At 34.4% G+C, this 25,158-nt stretch overlaps 1 protein-coding gene, 2 long non-coding RNA genes and 1 other non-coding gene across 9 annotated transcripts; 2 read left to right on the top strand and 2 right to left on the bottom strand.

Annotated features, from left to right (window-relative positions):
* Window positions 1-6,526: 6,526 nt before the first annotated feature.
* Window positions 6,527-8,154, bottom strand: LOC116139345. Of its 3 annotated transcripts, none has more exons than XR_004129437.1 (3): window positions 7,996-8,154; window positions 7,783-7,912; window positions 6,527-6,763 (listed from the first exon to the last, which is right to left on the bottom strand). It is a non-coding gene; the product is annotated as an uncharacterized LOC116139345 (long non-coding RNA). The 3 variants fall into 3 exon arrangements; XR_004129436.1 differs by lacking the exon at window positions 6,527-6,763 and adding an exon at window positions 6,773-7,068; XR_004129438.1 differs by lacking the exon at window positions 6,527-6,763 and adding an exon at window positions 7,128-7,161.
* Window positions 8,155-9,554: 1,400 nt separating this feature from the next.
* On the top strand, window positions 9,555-9,626 carry TRNAD-GUC. The gene has a single exon. It is a non-coding gene; the product is annotated as a tRNA-Asp (tRNA).
* A 1,223-nt stretch (window positions 9,627-10,849) lies between these two features.
* On the bottom strand, window positions 10,850-13,095 carry LOC116139349 (MDIS1-interacting receptor like kinase 2-like). Its single transcript, XM_031425028.1, has 2 exons — window positions 12,279-13,095; window positions 10,850-11,335 (listed from the first exon to the last, which is right to left on the bottom strand). Exons 1-2 carry the CDS (start codon window positions 13,057-13,059, stop codon window positions 10,980-10,982), a joined length of 1,137 nt encoding a protein of 378 aa, XP_031280888.1. The 5' UTR covers window positions 13,060-13,095; the 3' UTR covers window positions 10,850-10,979.
* A 9,121-nt stretch (window positions 13,096-22,216) lies between these two features.
* Window positions 22,217-24,743, top strand: LOC116139343. 4 transcript variants are annotated; one of them, XR_004129433.1, is made up of 8 exons: window positions 22,217-22,314; window positions 22,572-22,603; window positions 22,726-22,818; window positions 23,061-23,617; window positions 23,729-23,860; window positions 23,916-23,975; window positions 24,293-24,419; window positions 24,530-24,743. It is a non-coding gene; the product is annotated as an uncharacterized LOC116139343 (long non-coding RNA). The 4 variants fall into 4 exon arrangements; XR_004129435.1 differs by having other exon boundaries at window positions 22,217-22,411; XR_004129434.1 differs by having other exon boundaries at window positions 22,217-22,603; window positions 23,061-23,176; window positions 23,286-23,617.
* The last annotated feature ends 415 nt before the right edge of the window (window positions 24,744-25,158 follow it).

Genomic DNA, 25,158 nt, shown 5'->3' with positions numbered 1-25,158 from the left:
ACAGTTGTCTTTGATGGAAAGACAACTGCATTTATAAAGGAGATTTTACAGGTCCCCATTTGATGCAATTAATTCATTTTATTCCCAAAAACCATCGCTCTGAAAAATTACAGTCAGTGGAAGACTCTGTATTCTGAAGTGACATAAGCAAGAAGACTAAACAACAATTGCTATGGCTGGAGGTTTGTAAATTACTTCTACAATATTCTATGAGTATTTAACATGTTTATAATTGATTATATTATAAACTTTTATATGAATGTTGGAATATAAATGTTTTACATTTGGTATCAGAGCACTAATTTGAATCTCTGCCTAGCATGAAATTGATTGTTGCAAATTTGGAGAATATTGCATAAAATTGAGATTTTTCTAATTAAAACTCATACTGTAAATCAAGCATAACTTTTATTATAAATAGAATCTGTTTTTGATTTTGGTGTCATTGGAATCCTTGTTGAAAAAGCTTTCCAACGATATATTATTTGTCGAAAACGGAGTTATGGTTGTAAAGTTATGCTAGTTTAAAGTTTTAGTTAAAAATTGTCGTTTGGATATTTTTGGTAGCCATTTACGACACTGATTTGGGATGTCACCGACATAGGTCATATGTCCACATTCAAGTTTCCCCTCTAAAACGCCATAAAAATGGCCGGAATCGGGTTCTTAAAATCTGCATAAAATGGGTCAAAAGTTGCAGAAAAAGGGGTCAAGAAGAACCAACCCAATTGGGTAAGCAGGTCAAATTGACTCGACCAAGGATAAAACAGACCAAACTGACCCAATCAAAGTCAAAGGTCAAATCAAGTCAAATCGACCCGGTCAAACCAGCCTAGAAACCTGATGGGTCAACCCGACCCGGTCAACATGGTCAATGATTCAAATCGAGTCAACGAGTCAGTCAAGTCAACGGGTCAAACCGAGTCAAATGAACCAGGTAAAAGGTCAACCTGACCTGCTCAAACGGACCCGTGTTGACTTATGGAGCGTGTGAGCATGTGAAGGTGCACATGCTTGCATCCGACGCGTGGAGGCGGTGTGTACAAGCGTGTGTAGCCGTGTGCAGAAGCATGTTGCCTTCTAGAGGCGCGTGAAGAAGCAATGTTGCGTTTTGGAGGCGCGTGAAGGTGCGTGGGGATACGTGGCTGTGCGTGGTTTAGTCACGGTGGCACGTGGGAGTCAATGACAGTGCGTATGATGGTTTTTATGTCTTGTATTACTTTGTTATACATAAATAATGTATTGATTTATGTTATGTCGTATTATATGCAATAATTCATGTTATAACTATTTGATGTTTTATGATCGCATATATTTGATTAATTTAGTATAGCCATAGCATCTAAGTTATGATAATATATGCATTAAGTAATATTAATTATGATCATATTAAAGTTAATAACATCGTTTTGTAGTTAATCATATTAATATAATCATTTTACCCATAGGGAATGTTATATTTTCATGATTAATAAGGGATGAAATAAAAATTATTCTTATTTTTTAATTAGCCTAGAGGTATTATGAAATATTAATAATTTCTAGTTTCATCATTAAAGGATAATGAATCATAATATGTAATGTCCTTATCCACAGGGAGATTTTATGATATGTCGATTCATTTATAATTTATTATTTATTTTATATTGGCAAACTTATAATTGTTATTGATGGTTTGTGCCTCATAATATATTTAGTAACCATGTCTATTGATATACTTATAGTTGATCAAACTTTGATGATGGTTGAGGATAAGGTTCCTTATTTAAATGGTGATAACTACAAATCCTGGAGGGAGGTTGTCCTTCTTCATTTAGGGTGCATCGATCTTGACTATGCTCTTCGTAAGGAATAGCCATCTATACCTACGGATATTAGTTCTTAGGCTGAGATTGCTTTGTATGAACGGTGGGAGCAATCCAACCGTTTAAGCATGATATTTATCAAATCTCACATTACAAGTAGTATTCGTGGGTCGATACCAGAGTGTGAAAATGTCAAGGATCTGACGGATGCAATTCATGCTTAGTTTGAAACATCAGACAAGGCATTAGGTAGCACCCTAATGAGTAGATTGACATACATGAAGTTCACTGGTATTAAAGGAGTTCGTGAGCACATTATAAAAATGAGGGACATCGCTGTTTAGTTGAGATCCCTTCAGATGGTGATTAATGATGATTTCCTGGTGCATTATGTCCTGAACTCTCTATCATCTCATTATACTCCTTTCAAGATATCTTATAACACACAAAATGATAAATGGTCAATCAATGAGCTTTTGACCATGTGTGTTTAAGAGGAGAGATTGCTTCAGGAAGTGAATGAAACTGCACATCTGGTGAAAGGAAATGTCCAGTACACTTCAAACAAGAATAAGAAGTGGAAGGGAAAAGGCAAGTTGCATGAGCTTACGAGCAAAGGAAATAAGAACAACATCAAGTGTTTCTTCTGTAAAAAGAAGGGACACATGAAGAAGGATTGTCCTAAAAAAAAGGCATGACTTGACAAGAAAGGTAACCTCACATCTCTTGTGTGTTATGAATCTAATATGATTTGTGTTTCACATAATAATTGGTGGATTGATTCTGGTTCTACAATCCATGTTTCTAATACCATACAGAGTTTTCTAGATCAAAGGAACGTGTTGAAGCTATTGGAACATTTAGACTTATTTTAAGCACTAATTATATTTTGAATTTGGAACGAACCTTTTATATTCCTAGTTTTTCTAGGAATTTAATTTCAGTTTCTAAACTTGTACCTTGTGGATACTCTATCAACTTTTATGGTAGTTCTTTTAATTTAATTAAGAACTCATCTATTGTTGGAAATGGTATTATGGTTGATGGTTTGTTTAAAATTCATTTAAGTGATGTTGGTATTAAACATACTATTATGAATAAAAACTCTTCTTTTTTTGTGGCATAGGAGATTAGGAGACATCTCCATTGATAGGATTAAAAGGTTGGTAAATGCTAGAGTTCTTGAAACTCTTGACTTTACTGACTTTGATACTTGTGTAGATTGCATTAAGGGAAAACAGACTAACAAATCCAAGAAGGGTGCTAGGAAGAGTTCTGAACTTTTAGAGATCATACATACACATATTTGTTGCCCTGACATGAGCTTTAGTGGTCAAAAATATTTTATCACCTTTATTGATGATCACTCACGATATATGTATCTTTATTTGCTTTATCACAAGGATGAAGCGTTTGATGCTTTCAAAACATATAAAACAGAAGTAGAGAAATAATGTGAAAAACAAATTAAGATTGTGAGATCTGATAGAGGTGGTGAATATTATGGTAAATACATTGGTACAGGACAAGCACTTGGTCCATTTGCTAAATTTCTTCAAGAGCAAGGTATTGTTGCTCAATACACATTGCCTGGCACACCATCTTAAAATGGTGTGGCAGAATAGAGAAATAGAACATTAATGGATATCGTACGGAGTATGCTGAGTAACTCCAAACTTCCTCATTCTCTGTGGATTGAAGCTCTCAAAACTGCAACATATATATTAAACCGAGTTCCAACTAAAGCGGTTCCCAAAATGCCATTCGAGTTATGGAAAGGTTGGAAACCAAGTTTAAGTCATTTACGTGTCTGGGGTTGCCCAGTTGAAGTTAGAGTTTATAATCCACAAGAATGGAAGTTAGATCCTAGGACTATTAGTGCATATTTTATTGGATATACGGAAAAATGCAAGGGATATAAGTTATATTGTCCGAACCATTCCAGTAGAGTTGTTGAATCAAGAAATGCCAAATTTCTTGAAAATGACGTGGTCAGTGGGAGTGATCAAATCAGAGACTTAGTCCCTGAGAAAATTGATGTTTCAGATAATGCTCCTACATCAAGTAAAAGATTGGTTGTTCATCTAAACAGGGTGAACAATGAGGAACCACTCAATCAAAGTCCACGTCCTGATGAGATTGTTTTAGAAGATCATTTTGAACAACCTCCGCTATAGGAAGAACAACCAGTTGTGCAATAGTCTCAACAAGAGACTGTTGATACAACATTAAGAAGATCTACTAGAATAAAGAAATCAGCAATTCCTACTGATTATGAAGTATATATGCAAGAGTTTGACTGTGACATAGGTGTTGAGGATGACTCATACACATTTTTACAAGTTATGGACAGTAGTAAATCTGAGTTGTGATATAATGTTATGATTGACGAGATGAATTCTATGGCGGATAATAAAGTTTAGGACCTTGTTGAGTTGCCTACTAGAAAGAAACCTATTGGTTGTAAATGGGTATTTAAAACCAAAAGGGATTCATTAGGCAACATTGAGAGATACAAGGTCTGGCTTGTTGCCAAGGGGTTCACGCAAAGGGAAGGGCTAGATTATAAAGAAACGTTTTCTCCAATTTCTTAAAAGGATTCATTTCGCATCATAATGGCTTTAGTTTCTCGTTTCAATTTAAATTTACATCAAATGGATGTGAAAACAACTTTCCTCAATGGAGATTTGGAGAAAGAAGTTTATATGAAACAACCTGATGGGTTCATTTCAACTGATGGTGAGCATTTGTTTTGCAAGCTTAAGAAGTCCATTTATGGACTTAAACAAGCCTCCCGACAGTGGTATTTAAGATTTCACACTGTTATCTCTTCATTTGATTTTGTAGAGAATGTCATGGATCATTGTATATACCACAAAGTCAGTGAGAGTAAGATCATCTTTCTTGTGTTATACGTAGATGAGATTCTACTTGCAACCAATGATTTGGGATTGATACACGAGGTGAAATAATTTCTCTCTCAACATTTTAGTATGAAGGATATGGGTGAGGCGTCTTATGTCATTGGCATTAAGATTCATAGGGATAGGTCTCAACATGTTTTGAGACTATCTCAGAAAGCCTATATTAATTAAATTCTTGAGAGATTTAGAATGAAGGATTGTTCACCCAGTGTTGCACCCATTGTTAAGGGTGACAGGTTCAATCTGAACCAATGTCCTACACTTGAGATTGAAAAGGAACAAATGAAAACTATTCCTTATGCTTCAGCTATTGGAAGCCTAATGTATGCTCAAGTCTGTACTAGACCTTACATTACTTTTGCAGTTGGCATGTTAGGAAGATATCAAAGTAATTCAGGTTTGGATCATTGGAGAGCTGCAAAGAAGGTCATGAGGTATTTTCAAGGAACTAAAGGTTTCATGCTTACTTATAGACGGTCTAACATTTTAGAAGTTGTCGGATATTCAGACTCAGACTTCGCTGGCTGTGTTGATTCTCGGAAATCAACATCTGGATATGTTTTTATGCTCGCCAGAGGTGCTATATATTGGAGAAGTGTCAAACAATCTTTGGTTGCCACTTCTACCATGGAAGCTGAGTTTGTTTCCTGTTTTGAGGCCACTACACAGGGTATTTGGTTGAGAAGTTTCATTTCTGAGCTTGGAGTTGTTGAGTCTATCTCTAGGCCAATAAGGTCGTATTGTGACAATTCAACTGCTGTATTCTTTGCTAAGAATTATAAGAGTGGAAGTTGAAATAAACACATTGATATTAAGTACTTAGCAATAAGGGAACACATTAAAGCCAAAGAAGTGCTCATTGAACACATACTTATCGAACAGATGATTGCTTAGCCTCTTAACAAAAGGTATGCCACTAAAGACGTTCAAGGATCATGTAGTTCAAATGGGACTACATCCCGCTTTATCACTATGAGAGGTAATACTTTCATTCTCCGAAACTTGGTAATTTAGTTTGTTTTCTCGTTTAAGTTGTATACATTTTGATTGGAGACAAACAAACATTCTGGAGGACTTGAAACAAACATTTGAGGTTTGTTCATAAAGTAATATTCCACATTTAAGCGTTTATTTAGAAAGAGAAAAATTGCATAGTAATACATGAAAGGTAATATTTGTTTAAAAAGGACTTACCGCTATGATTCATGTAATTTTTATTTTTCTGATTAAACATACAGAATATACAACTCCTACGTTGTGGATTACATAATAAAAGTTTGGACCAAATGGTAGAATGTTAGAATTTTAATTATATTAGAATTCTTTAATTGGATTGGTCCTACACTTTTAATATAAAGTGAATGGGCGATTGTGTCTCTTGGGCAGTTGTCTTTGATGGAAAAACAACTGCATTTATAAAGGAGATTTTACAGGTCCCCATTTGACGCAATTAATTCATTTTATTCCCAAAAACCATCGCTCTGAAAAATTGCAGTAAGTGGAAGACTTTGTATTCTGAAGTGACATAAGCAAGAAGACTAAACAACAATTGCTATGATTAGAGGTTTGTAAATTACTTCCGCAATATTCCATGAGTATTTAACATTTTTATAATTGATTATATTATGAACTTTTATATGAATGTGGGAATATAAATGTTTTACAGGTGAGGCCAAGGATTGTAGTCATCAGCATAAGAAACTAGAGAAGAGACAAGAAAAAAAAGTGTAGTCATCAGAATTCCTAAAACAGCAGCTAGAATTGTAAAACTACTCCAGAACTAAACCAATTTTTTATATGCAACCATGTAATTTTCAAAATGACCAACTGCGTGAGCATATCAACCTGAAGCAATTAATTACTTAACAAAAAACACCAACCTTGTAGCAGATTCACCATTTGATTCTTCAGCAACACCAACTGCTTGAAATATGGATCCAAAATCCCTCAGAATCATGCTCATAGACAAGGACATGTAGAAGGCCATCAAAGCAACGACCAACAAGCTCAACAACATTATCATATGGCTTGCCTCTAAATCAATACAACTCATAAGTACTATTTTATTATGTCAGCCGCCATAATCCTACAATAAACTTTCTCTTACAAGTGGAATAAGAACTACTCATACCTTAACCATGTCTTTTAAATAAGGAAAATTCATTAAGCAAAACAAGGTGCGCAACCAAAACAACAAAGAACAAACATCAGACATCAGATTTATTAAGAAGAATAGAACAAAATAAAAGCTTTAAGTGACCTCCTCAATACCACCACGAGAAGTAACCTCCACAAAGAGCCATTACAAATCTAACTCCTTTCCTCCAATAATGGGGATTCTACAATCACAGTTACATTGACAACAAATTATCAATAGAGGCCAACAATCTGCCAAAACATTTTAAATCTAAACTAAAGAAAAAAAAAAAAACCTGCAATAAGAAAGTTGGAATTAATATCTTGATCTCTCATGTTGGGCATCAGAAGAAAGAATAAACATATGAAATCTTGGTGATATATGGTTGTCTCAATTATCAACAGCAAAAAACTTACAACAATCAGCAAGCCAACTGATATTTATACATCATCATCATCATCATCATTATTATTATTATTATTAATCTTTTTCAAGGAGCAAGTACTAATTCTTCTTAATTTCGCGTACAGTTATGGCTCAACATGTTGGTCCTTGAAAACTAAAGCAATTCAAGAGCCAACCTTCTAATTATTCATCCTTAAAGCAACTGCATCGTTTTCACTTTATCAATCTGCTAGTTTGTGATATGAAGGAGATGAGATGAAATTCAACAGCACTTCCTTTAAATTAGAGTGTAATCTGACTTTGCCAAATTGAAGTTTTACAAAAAAATTCATTTCTGTAATTCCATTATGTAATGGTACAATAGGTCATAAAGAGCAAATGTTTAAAATAACACAAGAACAAAACAAAAAACACGCAAGAACTTTTCTTAACCTAAAACAAAAACAACAACATAAAAAGATTACTCAAGTCGTCGTCGTCAATATTTTTCTCTCACTCGCTGCTTTCTCACCTTTTTTTTCTTAGTCGTTGTCAATCACCAACCTTGAGTCCCCAGTCGCTTCAGTATCATAGAACACGAAGAACCCACTATTGGCTTTTTGTTAGTCGCCATCCCAAAGTCGCCAATCACCAGAATTTTCCTGCATTCAAACCACTCCCATTATCAATCAACAACACAGGAACTATCTCAGCCCAATAAGACACCAAAATAGAAAGCCACTACCTTTGCTATGTCCTTGTCATTTATAGGTCAGCCAAAGATGGAAAAGAAGTCGATATGGTGTATCCTTACTGGGGACGATGAGGAGATTTGTTGATCACACGCCCAAAAACCCTAAGTCGTCAGTCGCTTTACATCAAGAGAGCAAGAAGAGGGGGAAAAGACAGCCAACTCTTCGTTCTCCCTTCTTTTTTTTTATTCAAAGTCAAAGTTCAGTGAGACGTGGCAACCATTCAGCGACATGACCATGATTGAAAATTTTTAATTTTTAATTTCTGCAGCTGACGTAAATTGACCCTATTACCCTTTTTTATAAGAGAAAATGCTAACATAATATGACGAAATGTGAGAAAGTGCCATTTTGAAATTTGGTGAATGAGAAAGTGTCATTTCCTTAAACCTTCGGTGGAAAAATGTCATTCTCCTATATCTTAAATAGAATAATGTTGAGCAAACTAACGCTTTACACCGAAATGTTAAACCGAACGACTTGTCACCTGAGTTAGATAAGTCACGTAGCACGTTAAGTAATATTTCGTGAATGAATGATTGTCCATCAAATATAAACGACTGTCCATTTTTATTGGATGAGAGTCCACCTATAAGGATGTCTGTTCATAGTTAAAATTAAAAAAATATGATAACAAAAATCATGGATGCCCATCCATATATTATAAACGAGCGTCCATACTTAATGGACGAACGTCCTTATTAGATGGACGCCCGTCCATTTCTGTCCATTAAATAGGGACTCTACTCTACAACAGAATCTCCTCTTTCCCGCAATGTTCCTTCTATTTTCTTCTTCTAAACTCCTATTTCTATTTACTTTCAAATACTAACACAAAATAAAATAGAAGTTCATCACTTGAACTACATACATCAATGTAGTCAAAGGGTCCGCCATTTGCAATAAAAAATAAAGTAAAGAAACATATACCATGCATACATCAATGCAGGCAAGGGGTCTACCATCTGCAATAATAAAAAATAAAGTAAAGAAACATGTACCATGAAGGTTCACAGACTTTGGTACAAGAATGAGATTACTTTTGTTTTTAATTGAAACAATGGACATACATCTATCTAATAGGGTCGCTTGTCTGTTAAGTAGGGATGTCCGTCCATAATATATGGTCAGACGTCCATGATTTTTGTTATCAAATTTTTTTAATTTAAACTATAGACGGCCATCCATATTTGATAGACGGTCGTTCATTTACGAAATATTACTTAACGTGCTACGTGGTTCGTCTGACTCATGTGACACATCGTTCGATTTAACATTTCGGTGCAAAGCGTCAGTGTTTGTAGCATTATTCATCTTAAATATTAGAAGAGAAACCAAAATGCCACCAAGGGTAGAGTCTTATCCTTCCAGAATAAAAACTAAAGAAAAGAATCTCTAGATGTCTCGCTATTTTAAACTTGTACTCATTTCCAAGTTAATGAAAGTTAATTCTAATAAATTACAAGTAACATAACCTTAGTTGCTTCATAAGAGTGGAGAATGTATAACGAAAGAGTTAATCAAAATAAGATTTCAATCAAAATATCAACAAGTCGTTGTAGTATAGTGGTGAGTATTCCCGCCTGTCACGCGGGTGACCCGGGTTCGATCCCCGGCAACGGCGAATTTTTTTTTCCCTCTTTCTTTTTTTATTTTTATTTTTAATTTTGATTATCTCTTTTTCATATTTGATTTTGATTACGGTATTAAGATCTGTCATATTTATTAAAAATGATTGTTCTGATATTACCAAGAGTATTAACCAAACCAAGATGTATCAGTATTAATCACAACTACCAGTACTGCCACGTCAGCATCGTAAACACTACCACCGCAATCTCCATAGCCGCCGCCACCACCACCTCCCCATTTTCCGAAATGTTTCATTTGTTTTTGGAAACATTCTGATTAAAAAGCTAAAAAATTTGATGGCAAACGTATCAGGTTTTGAATCAATCCATGGAAAAACTCAACCATTTTTAATCCTTTTAATTTTTTTTTGCTGCTAGGAAAAAAATGAAAACCACTCCCAATGTCTCTTCCGTTGATTCTGAAATCGATTTGCTGCTTTCTAAGTGTGGTCCACTTCAAGTTTCGTAGTGCTTTTCATGGGAAAACCTGGTCATATGATTCATTTAATTTGATCTTTATGTTTATATTTAATTGCAATTTGGCCCGTATTCATATTATTCCATTTTAAATAAATTAAAAGGTGTTGATTTATAAGTGGCTTGTGGTAGCACTTGAACAATATGAAATGTTACTATATCGGTAGGCTAAATTTTATTAACAAATAAATAGATATTAATGAAAAATAAATGAAAAGATTTTTATATCACAAATCCTTACAAATTCAAGAGAGTTAAGATCCTTACAAGTTCCAGAGAGCTCAAATCATTAGAGGATTCTAATTCCTTTGAGTTATACACGCTTCATGCATATGAATCTTTAACAACATTTTTTAGAATATCAAGCATTAGGCAAAACTAAATATCAAATATTTTATAGAGTTAATGATATTAATCCCTCCAATGTATGATATAATAACAAAAATCTCTCTGAGATTTCGGAAATAACATAAATCCCCCTAGCATTAAGTTTTATGTATTAAAATAAACATTAAGAAGGCAATGTGGTAATATTTACTAACTCATAATAGTATAAATTTTACCAACTCATTAACAGTTTATTAACGACAGGAGAAATTTTGTTTTTTCGGAAACTGCAAGGGAATTTTTATTATAATATCATATCTCAAGAGGATTAATGTCATTAACTCTATTTTATATTGTTATACTAGTTCAAAGAATGATATAAAGAAAATACCATACTAGCATAGATGGAAATGATTGATATAAACACTAACTAGTTACAAGCCATAACAATCCTTAAAGGATAGTTAGAAACAAAAGAAAATAGCAGTCAAGAATACATGTTTGAATTACATCTATGCTTAAAAATCGCATTCATCAACAAACTACCATTCTGAATATCCGAGTTTTGATATAGTAATTTCTTGAAAGGACTTTTCCATTGGTTTTCCGGTAAGCAATTTTTTACAGATACATTGCATTGTAGGTCGAGATTCGGGTTTAGAATGCAAGCATGCAAATGCTATAGCAGAAACAAGCACAATATTCTGCACATCCTTTTTATCAACTGGTGGTAGAAGACGTGGGTCTAAAAGATCAATTAGCATTCGATGTTGAGTAGATGGAAATGATAATGATGAAAGAAGATCTCTCGGATGTGTGCCCATTAATACTTCCAGTATCAGAACGCCAAAACTATAAACGTCACATTTCTCCGTCACAATCATGGTGTAGGCAAGTTCTACCAAAAAAATTAAAGACTTTAGATGAAGCAAGAAAATTCCTTAATTTAAAAATCGAAAAGTAATATATAGTTATTTGTGATTGCATAATTGATTAGAGTGATTAAGTAATTGGTAATATACAAATCAATGTTCTAAAATTCGAAAGGACCACTACTAATTCAACCAGGAACCGAGGCCTTCACTAGGCCAGGTTACCATTTTAACCGTTCATGGCAAACCCTAGAAATTAGAACGACGATCGACGAATAATTGGTGGTTGGGATATTAAGGGTTTTGAAGAAGAAGAGTCGATGAGTCGAATAGTGGCGATGAAGGTGATTTTCGGTGAGTGAAACAACCAAAAATTGAAAAAATCGACCAACTCTGTTGTCAACGATTGGCGAGGTGAATGAGGGTGGCGTGAGATGAGTTTTGGTCAGGAGGTTGAGGGGAGAGTTTTCGTGGTGATGGGGTGTGTCGTCAACCTTGAAAAAGGCCCTACTAGGCTTGGGTTGTCATCGTCGATGATGTAATTTGGGGTGTTTTTATAGGATTTCAAACTTGTAGGGACTTATAAAATTTTAGGGGGTTTTTTGCCATATTTCAAACTTTTAGACATGCTGACATCACCGGTTTGACCTATCGGTCAAAACGGTTCAATTGGTCAACTTGAGACTTGACACTTTGTCGGGTTTCACCCCAGACCAGGTTTTAAAACCTTGATACAAATTATCATTATTATGTTAATTAGAAAGGGAATAAAAATTGGTAAAGTACGTGTATATAATCTTTTTAATTTAGCTTAAATGATTTAGTATGTTGTGAGAAATGATAAATTCAATCATTGAATCTCTAAAACAACTTATTTGAGAGATTCATACAATTGATCATGCACACTAAAAATGAAGCTGGTAAGAAGTATTTAAAGAAAAATTTATGATTAGAGCCTAAAGGAATCACCTGGAGCTATATATCCATATGTGCCAGCCATCATCGTTCTATTGGATGAGTCAAAATTTAGAAGTCGAGCCAAACCAAAGTCAGCAACGGATGTCTCTAATTCCGAGTTCAATAGAATGTTGTTGCTTGATATATCACGGTGAACAACCGGTGGAACGCAGTCATGATGTAAGTAAGACAACGCATGTGCCACACTCTTGATAATGTTCACTCTCTTCTTCCAATCCAACTCAGTAACTTCTTCATCGTTGCGCAACACACAGAACAAACTACCTCTCTCCATGTACTCATAAATAAAAAACATGCATCTTCTATGCAAACAAAAACCATAAAGTTTGACAATGTTTCGATGTCGTATTTGAGACAGTAAATGAGACTCATTTTGGAAATTGTTGAAGAAACATAACTCTGAACGGTGAAGTTTCTTCACAGCAACTACTTTGCCACCAGATAACTCTGCTTTGTAAACGCTGCCATAACCTCCGGTGCCAATGCAATACTTGATGTCAAAATCCTCAGTTGCTTTAATTATGTCCTCAAACAGAATTCTACCATCATAATTCCATATTTTGAACACATCTTCGTAACTGGTTGATATCATCTGGAGTTCAGCTTTTTTATTCTTGCGCTTAAGGAGAAAAAAGTACCCAAAAATTAGAGAGAGAATTATGGTAGAAGACACAAAAACTATAATGAAGAAAATGAGGGGATATGCCCTGAAGTAATTGTTTTTTGTAGGTGGAGCTGGACCGAGGTCGGAGAAATGATCATCATAGTTCATGATAACTCAGTCTAAATTAACTATTGTCGCCACAGCCTCGAGTATTTTTTTCTTAAATGATCTTCTTAACTTGTAACTTGGATCTTCAAAAGCAGCAGTAGAGATTAAAATATTTGATTTTCCAACTACTGGGTCCCATTCACACTACAATTTCAATGGCCAAAGTCTTCTGGGATGGTTCTTGAGCATCGTCGTTACTCACATGTCCACAAGAAAAATCGCCCCAAGTAGGGATTACTGGTCTTCTGGTCTATTTTCCACATACGTGTTGACTTTAAGTCCACGCCAACTCCCAACGCATGGGGCAATTAAACTTTGGGTCATCATCCTGATCTCCTCTCAGATTTGGAATTAAACGTGACAACCCATAAATATAAAATAGCATGCTTCATCCATTCTCCCAATAAATAACAAATAAGGCTATAAAGAAGCATTGAAAAAGAATTTTAAATTATCAGTTAATTTTTTTTTTCTCATTTATCTATAACATTAAATATAATTTGTACTTTCTAAATTTATTAGTGACGTGTTAGTTTATTGTATTGCTGATTTCATATCACCGTTGTACTAAAAACTTTCTCAAAGAACACAGTAAAGATAATGAATCATTAATTCGGATACAATAAAAAATAAAATAAAAATTAGATAGCCATTCTTTTGCTTATTATGAAATTTTCTACCTATTTGTCATATAATTGCTCCCGTATATTTGTTTCATGTTTACATGTTAACAAGGCATGAAATTGTTTTTAAAAAGCCTAAACAGAGCACAATTTAATGGGCACACCCGGCACCCCTGGTTCAAACTGAAGTTTAATTGTGTTTGAGTCTAGCACTTGGATATGAAAACCTTTATCAAAACTTCATCTTCAATTTATCATAATAAGGATAATTATTTTGGTTGAGTAATGGCATGGAGTTTTGTAAGTAAATAATCTACCCTATGTATTTTATATAAGAGAAACCAAAACATTAAAATAAGTATATTAAAAGAAAACAAATAATATACTGAAAAAGAAACGTATGCCTATGATGTATTGTTATTTTTCATAACACTAATTCTTAAGTTAATTACAATTAAGTATAAATTAAATTAACAAGTTGTTCTAGTATAGTTAGGGGTGAGCAAATTTTTAGGGTAGAACCAGAATTGATGGGTACTCAGGGTGTAGGTTTCGGTTCCAAATTTGGTGGAAAAGAAACTATGCGGGTTTAGGTCAGATTCCACCATTTCAAAAACCAGACCAAGAATCGAGAACCAAAACCGAAATGAAGGTTTGGATCCCAGCGTGGAACCGATGGGTATCTAGGATGTATTTATAATTTCTATAAATAGTTGGGGGTGCATTTGTTATTTTTGCAAACATGAGGGGTGTATTGTAATTTTATGTGAACAGTGTCGGGTACCTAGACTCGGAACCTATGGTACAAATTGCGCTTCCAGGAATTTAGGAATCGAAGCTGACCACCGCTTCCAGTTCCAGTTCCTAAATCCTAGGAACCGTCGGGTCTGGGTTTGGGTCCAGTTCCAAGGGATTGGGTCGGGTACTCGAACCCGCTTATGCCTAAGTATATATAGTGATCAGTATTTCTGCCTTTCACGTGGATGACCGTGTTTGATCCTGAATAACGGCAAGTTTTTTTAATATTTATTTTTAAATATCTATAATTCTTTACTTTTAGATATTTTGACATGTTTTATTATTTATTTTTAGATATATATAATTATTTATTTTCAAAACAATTCTTTATCTTTATTTTGATTAATAAGACTTATAATTATAAGCTAAGGCCATGTTTACTTCTAAGAATAAACAAGACAATGGAATTAGGACTCCTAATTTCCTTCTTTACCTATTGGAATTGAGTATAGAATTGGAATCCCATGCATAATCAATTTCAAAACAACATAGGAAATCATTCCTCAAAATTTTGTAAGGAATTCTCGTTCTTAAGGTAGGGAATCCAATGAATTTACTTTTTTTACCCTATTTTGAATTTAAATTTCTATTTTATATTTTAAAGTTTTTTATTAGTACGTTTATTAGTTTATAATTTAGTGATTATTAAAATAGGATTATGTAAATGTTGGCATGAGATGAATAGTTGACTGGAGTTGATCATCATTGACCAATGTTGAATGGTCATTAACCGCTGTTGACTACCATTAATCGAATTTTACCGGCCATTGACCACTATTGATCGGCATTGGCCAAGCCGTTGACCACTATTGACTAGCATTGGCCAGGCTATTGACTGCCATTGATGGTTGTTGACCAATGTTGACTAGCCACTAAATTTTGATTTTTTAGTTAGAATAACTATTGTGAGGTAAAAAATAAAAAATTCAAATATAGTATTAAAATTTTATATTATTATTTACATAATTAGTTATTTAATGTTATTTTCATAATTAGGTTTTTTATTTAAAAATATAATAATAAGTTTTAACTTTTATGAAATACTTTAATGGTGAGGGTACTTTTGTTCACTATCTACACATTTGATTCCATTCCTCATTATTTCATCTTATAAATAAACAATAGAATCATATTGCATTCCATTCTTGATTCATTATTTGAATATGTATCAATTTCCATTTCCCTTTCCGTTCCAATACAATTCCAAAAAAATAAACATTAATGGAGATCATTAGAAATCTCTTTGTGATTAACACTGACTTAATCTTAGTTAGTTGAACTATCATTCAAAGTGTAAATATTCAAATATATTTGAATTAGTCCTAGGATATTATTCGACTTAGTCTTAGGATATCTGATCTCAATGTTGTATATATACGGAGCTTATCAATGAAGAAAGTGTGCCATTTCATTTCAACCTTCTTCTCTGTTATGGTATCAAAGCTAACTGGTCTGATTCCTCCACTGATTTTTTTTAGTTTTTCGCCATTTTCTTGTTGCCTAGTTCAGTCTAATCACTTCTAGTTTTCAACCACTCTTTTTCATCATCTCCAGCTGTTAGAATGACAACAAACATTACCAGCAGCAATCCCTCAGCCTCTACCACCATTCACAACACCAATGACTCCCACAAAACACTCATCAACATCAACATTGCAACTCAAGTTCCTCTCAAACTTACAAGCAACAACTACGTTTCTTGGAAGGTACAGTTCCACACTCTCTTCATTGGTTATGACCTTCTCGGTTATATTGATGGTTCAAAACCATGTCCAGTAGCACCACCACCCAAAATGACACCACCACACCAAATCTAGACTATACTATCTAGATTCGACAAGACCAACTGATTCGCAATGCCATCAACGACTCTCTATCTCCAACTATAATTCCATTCGTTGCTCAACCCAAAACCTTTTGGGAAGCCTGGATAATCCTAGCTAATACATATGCAAAGCCTCTCGTGGATGTATCAAACAAGTAAAAGCCAATTCAAGAAGTTTACCAAGGGACCACACGACATCACCAAATTTCTTCAAACTATCAAAGCTTGCGCAGATGAACTCACTCTCCTCGGAGCTTCGATTGACACTGAAGATCTCACTTAGAAAATTCTAGATGACCTCGGCGATGATTACAAGGAGTTGGTGTGCACCATTCAAGCCAGAGATACTCCCATTGCCTTTGACGAACTCCATGAGAAATTACTCAATTTTGAGGCATCCCTTCACGAAGCAAAACATGAGCCATCCTATTTCCCAGCTACAGTTAATCCGGCAACTCGCACCTCCACAGGTTGGAACCTGTCGTCTAACTCAGGTAACAACACCATGAGTTGGCGTCTGTCGGCCAACTTTGCCAATCACCCTCTCGCGTTGATAAACGCTGGGCCAAATTCAACTCAGGGAGATCGTCCTCCCCTTTATCCATATCTTGGTCTTTGTCAAATTTGCAGGACTCGAGGTCACACTATAAAGAAATGTCCATCTTTCTGCTTAGTACTAATTCAATCGTCCAACAACTCCAATTCGTCAACTACCACCACACAATCATGGCAGCCACAAGCTCAATTTGCTGCCAATCCTACCAACACTCCGTCGTGGCTCTTGGATAGTGGTGCTTCTCACCATATCACTTCCAATTTGAGCATCCTATCACTTCATGCACCATACATCGACACCGACGACATCATGATCAGAGATGGCTCGGATCTTTCTATCACTCATACTGGTTCCATTTCTCTTAAAACTCCTCAAACAACTTTTACCTTAAATAATGTTCTTTGTGTACTAAGCATGAAAAAGAATTTGATATCAATCTCTGAATTTTGTAACTCAAATAATGTTTTAATTGAATTCTTACCATCTTCATTTTTTATGAAGGAACTTCACATCAGGGCAACATTGTTGAAGGGACACACTTAAGATGGTGATTATGAGTGGCTGGTATCCACACCTTTGCTTGGTTTTTCTAGTATTAAAACCACCTCATCTGAGTGGCATCATAGATTAAGACATTCTTCTTTTCCAACTTTAAAGCATATTGTTTCTAGCTATCACTTAAGTTTATCTTCTTCCATGTCATTTGAATTTTCATGTAATGTATGTCATTGCAATCAAAGTCATAAATTGTCCTTTTCCCAATCCACTCTTGTCTCCTCTTAGCTATTTGAAATCATTTTCTCCGATGTCTGGACTTCCTCGGTTATTTCATATGATGGATTTAAATACCATGTCTTTTTTATTGAAAATTTCACTAAGTATTATGCCTTTATCCTCTCAAACACAAATCTGAAGTCAAAGATATATTCATCAGCTTTAAATCCATAGTGGAAAAACACTTCAACAAAAATATCACTACACTTTACTCTGATAATGGTGGAGAATATACCACTCTTGCCAGTTTTCTTGCCACTAATGGTATATCTCATCTCACTACTCCACCTCACACACCTAAGCACAATGGTTTTTTCTGAATGATGTCATCTTCACATTGTCGAAATCGGTCTCACTTTACTCACTCATGCTTCTCTCCCTCTAATTTGTTGGTCTCATGCCTTTACCACTATCATTTATCTCATTAATCGCATGCCTACTCCCACACTAAATCTCTCCTCTCCCTATGAAAGAATTTTTCACAATGCTCCAAATTATTTCAAACTACGAGTCTTTGGTTGTCTATGTTACCCTTGGCTCAGACCCTATACCTCTCACAAAATAGAATCATGTTCCACACCTTGTGTCTTTCTTGGGTATTCCTTAACCCATAGTGCTTACTTATGTCTAGACCCATCAATTTCTAAAATCTATGTGTCATAGCATGTCAAGTTTATTGAGTCAATTTTTCCCTTCACATCTCTCTTTAGTCAATTCTCTCGTCCTCAACCCAATACCATTATCACTTGGATTCCACCACCGATTAAAATTCCTTCTACTATTGTGATATCACCACTCATTATGCCATCTAAAGTTGAAGCTGCCTAGCCGCCCCATTGTGCCGTTCCATCCATAACCACCTTGGTCGACTCTTCACCAACTACAACCTCTACTCAGACTCAACCTACTTCCAACGAGCCAATAACCCACTAACACCCCAACCACCTCCTATTCACTCTATGACCACCTGAGCTAGAAATAACATTCATAAACCAATCCAAAAGTTAAATCTCAATACACAACTCTCCCTATCCAATGACCTGGAACCAACCATTGTGAGCCATGCACTCAAAGATCCAAAATGGCGTCGGGCCATGTCTAAAGAATATGATGCTTTTGTTTCCAATGGAACCGAGGAGCTAGTACCTCTTGACTCTCGTCACAATGTTATTAGTTGTAAGTGGATTTTTTGAACTAAGCGTAATTCTGACAGTTCCATTAACATGTTTAAAGCTTGCTTAGTTGCAAAAGGCTTTCATCAATATCTGGGAGTTGACTATCATAACACTTTTAGTCTCATGGTCAAACCCATAACTATTTGTGTTGTTCTTACACTTGCTGTAAGTCATGGGTGGTCTCTTCAGCAACTAGATATCAACAATGCCTTTCTCCAAAGGCATCTCTTAGAAGTTATATATATGACTCAACCACCAAGTTTTGTTGATCCATATCATCCTTCTTATGTTTGTCAACTTCAGAAAGCCATTTGTGGGCTCAAGCAAGCTCCTCACACTTGGTATCATGAACTTTGCACATTTCTTATTGAATCTGGTTTCAAGAATTCTCATGCTGATACATCTCTTTTTGTACTTAACATTGAAGGCCACATCACGTGTCTCCTCATTTATGTTGATGACTTAATTATCATTGGAGATAATGATGAGTTAGTCAATCGATTTGTGACTCTTCTTGCTCACCGGTTTTCTCTCAAGGATCTCAGGTTGCTTTCTAATTTCTTAGGTGTGGAAGTTGTTCCAAATAAGCATGGCTTGCTTCTTTCTCAACGACATTACATCTTGGATATTCTAGCTCGAACAAATATGATAGATGCAAAATCAATTCTCACGCCTATGCTGACCAGTCCTTCTCTTATACTAAACTTTGGTTCTTCCTTGTCTAATCCTACTGAGTATTGAGCTGTAGTTGGTAGTCTCCAATATTTTTTACTTACACGACCTGACATTGCCTTTGCGGTTAATAAGCTCTCTTAATAGATGCATCAGCCGACAACTAAACATTGGGTCTTTTTCAAACGTCTCTTATGTCATCTTTGTGGTACGATGAATGATGGCTTGCAACTTTATCGTGATTCAACTTTGCCATTAAATGCCTTTTTTTTATTCTGATTGGGCCGACAACAAGGACGACTTCTCCTCTACAAGTGCTTATTTGGTGTATCTTGAAAGAACTCCAATTTCATGGAGTTCTAAGAAGCAACACACAGTTGCTCGCTCATCCACTAAAGCTAAGTATCGTTCGGTTGCTTCCACTACTGCAAAGCTCAACTGGGTATGTTATCTTTTGAATGATCTTGCTGTTAAGCTTGCTCATTGTCTGGTGATTTATTGTGATAATATTGGGACGACTCAACTTTGCTCAAATCCTGTGTTTCATTCACGTATGAAGCATGTCACAATTGATTTTCATTTCATTTGGGATTAGGTCCAAAATGGATCACTTCGTGTGACGCATGTCTCTTCTGAAGATCAACTTGTAGATGCCCTTACCAAGCCTCTTCCAAGGGCTCGGTTTTTATCTCTCAAGTTCAAGATTGTACTCTTTTCTCAAGCTCCATCTTGAGGGGGCATAATAGAGATCATTAGAGATCTCCTTGTGATTAACACCGACTTAGTCTTAGTTAGTTGAGCTATCATTCACAGTGAAAATATTCAAATATATTTGAATTAGTCCTAGGATATTATCTAACTTAGTCTTAGGATATCTGATCTCAATATTGTATATATATAGAGCTTATCAATGTAGAAAGTGTGTCATTTCATTTCAACATTCTTCTCTATTAAACATGACCCAAATAATTGTGAGTTATAATTTAATTGAGTGTTACTGAAACAGTTGCTGGTGAGATTATGTATAAATAATAGTCCATTTTGCATAAACCAACTTAATCTCTTGTCTCTTCAATACTATTTAAGTTGAGGGAAGAAAGTGTTACGGAATATTTGGTCAAACACACAACCAATAGTTTTTATTTGAATACTCAACGAAGGAACAATAAAGAAGAAATAGAGAAGAAACACAAGATTTATGTGGTTCAACAATATGTCTACATCCATAGGACATAACACATAAATATTTACTTCACTAGAACAAGAGACAAATACAATATCGGGGATCTATCTCTACGGAGGAACTACCCACAACCACTTAATCAAGTAATTACAAAAGACCAAATACATCACCTATATATATATGGTATTTTATATATAAAGTTGAATACCCATATGGGTTGATTGACACGTGGTACATTTTAGAAGCTCTAGAATTGCTCTATTTTGACACATTGGATTAAAAAACCAATCAAATTACTCTATCTTGACACGTTGGGTTGGTATTTATTGCTCAATCTATAATTATTAATTAATTAAAGAAAGGGGATCTGCATTAATAATTAATAATAATAATACAGGTTCATTGCATTGACATTTCAAAGATGTGCATTAATAAGAAGTACATATATCTATCTATATATATCTATATAAAGCTGAGTTGTTTGACAGGTAGACATATATTAATTGTTGCATTGGTATTCCAAAGTTCTAAATAAAATAACTACCTCTATACATACAGTAAAACCTCTCTATAGTGATACTCTATATATGAATAAACTCTACATAGTCATAAAAAATTATATTCCCAATTTGAGATAGTTATAAATAAGAATAAATTTTACATTGTAATAAGTTATAATTTTTCTAATTCCCGTCTTAAGGAAAGTTGACTCTACATAGTAATAATTATTTGTATATTACAAAAATATATATAGTATGTTACATTAAAGGTTTAAGATGAAATAAAATATTTATTTAAAGTTGTTTAAGACGATAATTTATGCTTTAGAGTTGTCACCATATCTTTTAACTTGCAGGTACATTACTCACTAGCATGAGTATTTTCTTGTTAAAGCCAAAACATTTTTAGCTTCTCAAACATGTTTAGAGTTTCTTGACATGAAACTTTTTGTATTTCTGTACTATCATCCTCATAATTATTTCATTTCTCTTCTTGTTTAATTGTAGAAATGATTTCTTATTTTCTTAAAGCATACACAACTTGTTACTCATTTGGATGATTAAGGAAGACATTAATATTAATTCAATTAGTGTAGTAAAGTTGTCAAATTTGATCACTCAATTCTACAATGATTCTCCTTATCCACTTCATTTGTAACTTGTAATTCATCGACATCGAGGGTCCTAATTTTGTAATGTTTTAAACAATTGGCAATTGTTTGTAGCTTCACATCAATTGCCATGCAGCAACTGTATTTACAATTCTATCAAAGATGATTATTTTTGTTGGTTTTAAAACACGATCTTCTATCCATTTCAAAAGTAGGCAATTGAAGTGCTGAATTGAAACTCTAATATCATTAAAACATGAATTGAAATTCTAATATTATACTACTAAAACATGAATTATGAAATAATTTTTTTTTTAACTATATCTCTATTAAGTTATAATCTCTTTATACTAATAAAATTAATTACTATATATATATATATATACACACACACACACACACACACACACACACACACACACACACACACATTAATTTCACATAAATACAGACTCTTCACGTTCCCAATCACATTCACGTACAAATGCTTCACTCCGTATTCACATTTAAATGAAGTATCAAGATCCAGACTCAATCCGTAAGTTTTCTCAATTTTTCTTTGGTTTTTTATCTCATTTTTCTAGAACAATCTATATGTCGCAGTTCATCACCGCAATGGGTTACGATGACGATCCGTAAGTTTTCTCCATTTTTCTTTGCTTTTTTTCTTATTTTTTCTTGAACAATCTATCTATCGATGTTCATCACCGCAATGGGTTACGACGACGATCCATAAGTTTTCTCAAATTTTCCTTGCTTTTTTTTTATTTTTCTTGAACAATCTATTTGTCGCAGTTCATCACCGCAATGGGTTACGACGACGATCCGTAAGTTTTCTCAATTTTTCTTTGCTTTTTTTCTTACGGTTTATTATAATTTTCTCTGATTTTTCTTTTTATGCTTATTGAGGCTTTTGGTGTTTGATTATGGACTCTCTTAATCATTTCAGGATTCGGTGATAAAAATTCTTGATACTTTGTACGTGAAAGAGATTATGCTAGGTTTTTTGTATTGGAAACTATTGCAAGAGTTCCTTATTTTGGTGAGTGTTGATGCTTTAATTTTACAATGTAGTGCTAATTTGTTGATTTAAGATTTGTTCGAATTACCTTCTCCAATTATGTATTGTACTTGATTACGGGAAATTAGCGTGTCTGTGAAGCCTTGCGGGTTCATCTTTGTGTTTACTAAGTAGCTAAAGGACTTTTGATGGTGGTTGTACACTTGTATTACGATTAGTTGTGATTTGATGGCTTTCTTTTTTTTTTTTTTTTTAAATGGCAGCTTTTATCTCGGTTCTGCATTTGTATGAGAGTTTTGGTTGGTGGAGAAAAGCGGATTATTTGAAAGTCCATTTTGCTGAGAGCTGGAATGAGATGCATCGCTTGCTTATCATGGAAGTGAGATTTTTACATGATTATTCCTAACTTTTTTAGGTTTATACACTTTAATGTAATTTTTTAAGTCAGACAGTTCATCTGAGGAGGCTTGCCCTGTTACTTATGGCAGGCAGCCTGTGGTTTCCTCCAAAATCCACATTCTGTTTGCCGTATCCAGTTCTCTATCCATGATAATATGTTGGGTGAAGTTTCCCAAACCCAACTAAAGGGAGCATAACATCGGTGAAGTAAAGGCAAGTGTAAAAAGATTATAGGGTTGAGGAGGAAAATGGACATTGCCAAAGTGACATGATCGAGGCCATTTTAAATGACCATTTTCTTACTAACTTGCAAGCATATGTAGTGGCTATAAAGGCAATACGTAAAACAGAGCCTCAGATCTTAAGCAACCTCAGCCAACTTCACCTTATTCCTATCTTTTTGAATCAATTCTACTAACAGGTACCATTTTTATTCTTTTTAGTTTTTCTAAGTTCGTTTTGGTTTTTTTTGTTTTACTATCTGATTGGAGTATAATTTATTTCCCTTGATTGCTACTCATCTACTTTGCAGAAGCACACTAAAATTTGGCTTGATTGGCAAGGGCAATTCTTCCATTGGACAACTGTTCTTAAATAACATGAATAATTTATTATCACGCAGTACCATCAGCTGTGATGAACCAATCCCTTTTCTTGGATTAAGGTATTCAAAGTCTTTTTTTTTTGGGTGTTTATGATTAAGTGTCTGTGGTGATTAGGTGGACAAAGCAGGGGCCACAGTGCCACAGTTCTATCTCAGGAGGCAAACAAGGGACTCTGTAAGTATTTTAGCTCCTGGGTATTTGTTTTTTTGGTTTTTCTATTTAAGTTTAGCTTCGTTTTTTAAGGTATTGAGTAGAGCTGGAAGCGGTTCCTTTTTGCTTTGTTTTTATGAGCTGAATTTATCTTTAGTTTGAATTTTGGTGGGGATTTGATACATATTATAATTCAGTTGTCGTCGGTTAGTACTATGATTTTGTTGTTATGAGCTTTACTTGATGATTGATGTTTTTGTTTACACTTTTGCTTAAATGGATTTGGTGATCTAGGCATGAACCAGAATTTCTGATGTTGAACTGTAATTTGTGTTTATAAGGCATAGCTATGTGAAAAGGGAGATACCAACTAAATATCATATACGGATATGAATTGTCGATGCTTTACTGGCTCATCTAAACACAGGAAAGGGGATGATGTGCAGCAGGCTTATCGTGGCGTAGATGGTGAGGACTTTGTTAAGGAATGATTTTTTATGTTGAACGTTCAATCAGCTTTTTATATAAGTAAATTCTAAGTTAAATCTGTTTGGTTGTGTGGATGTTATTGTATGCAGTGAAATTTCAATAGCATCAACATTTCATGGGTGCCTCATGAACTTACGGGACATTTCTTATGGGAATGAATCATTGTATTTTGTATATGATTTATAGTGAGTCAGTTGGTGGTGGTGGTGTAAGTTAGAGGGGTGTATCAGTTTCTATTAACTTCTATTTGTCTGTTTATAAGTATTATGTAATACATTTTGGCTGTGCTATTTTCTATATACTCCTCAGTTTCCACAATACATGCATGAAAAGAAAGAACCAAAATTGTTAATGATCATAATTAGAGGTTGAGTTAAATTACATTTGTAAAAGCTTCAAAGTTGATAACTATGTCAAGACGAAAGCACAATAATAGTCATTAAATTTTATTAATCAATCTTTTACCAAGTATTTAATGTAGTGCATGTTCATTGAAATGAGAACGAATTTCATTCTAGGCATTAAATAATCAAATATCTAATCAAATTTAATTAATATAATGTAGCTATCTGGTTTGAATATTACCACTGTGACGAACCAGGAGCTTAAATTAATGTTAATTATTATTCATGTGGAGACTGATTTAATACTAATTGTAGCTCAAGCTTCATACGGGATTTTTAATTACAACTAATAATAATTTATTTATTGCAATCTA

This window comes from Pistacia vera, unplaced genomic scaffold, assembly GCF_008641045.1.
Source record: "Pistacia vera cultivar Batoury unplaced genomic scaffold, PisVer_v2 Contig35, whole genome shotgun sequence".
NCBI lineage: Eukaryota > Viridiplantae > Streptophyta > Magnoliopsida > Sapindales > Anacardiaceae > Pistacia > Pistacia vera.
This window is presented reverse-complemented; position numbering and strand designations above follow the sequence as displayed.

What these genes read in the sequence shown, in the direction of transcription:
- LOC116139349 (XM_031425028.1), bottom strand. Translation starts at nt 13,059, where the DNA reads ATGAACTATGATGATCATTTCTCCGACCTCGGTCCAGCTCCACCTACA. An exon ending in ATATGGATATATAGCTCCAG is followed by an intron (nt 11,336 to 12,278) that starts GTGATTCCTTTA and finishes TTTTTTTGGTAG; the next exon opens with AACTTGCCTACACCATGATT.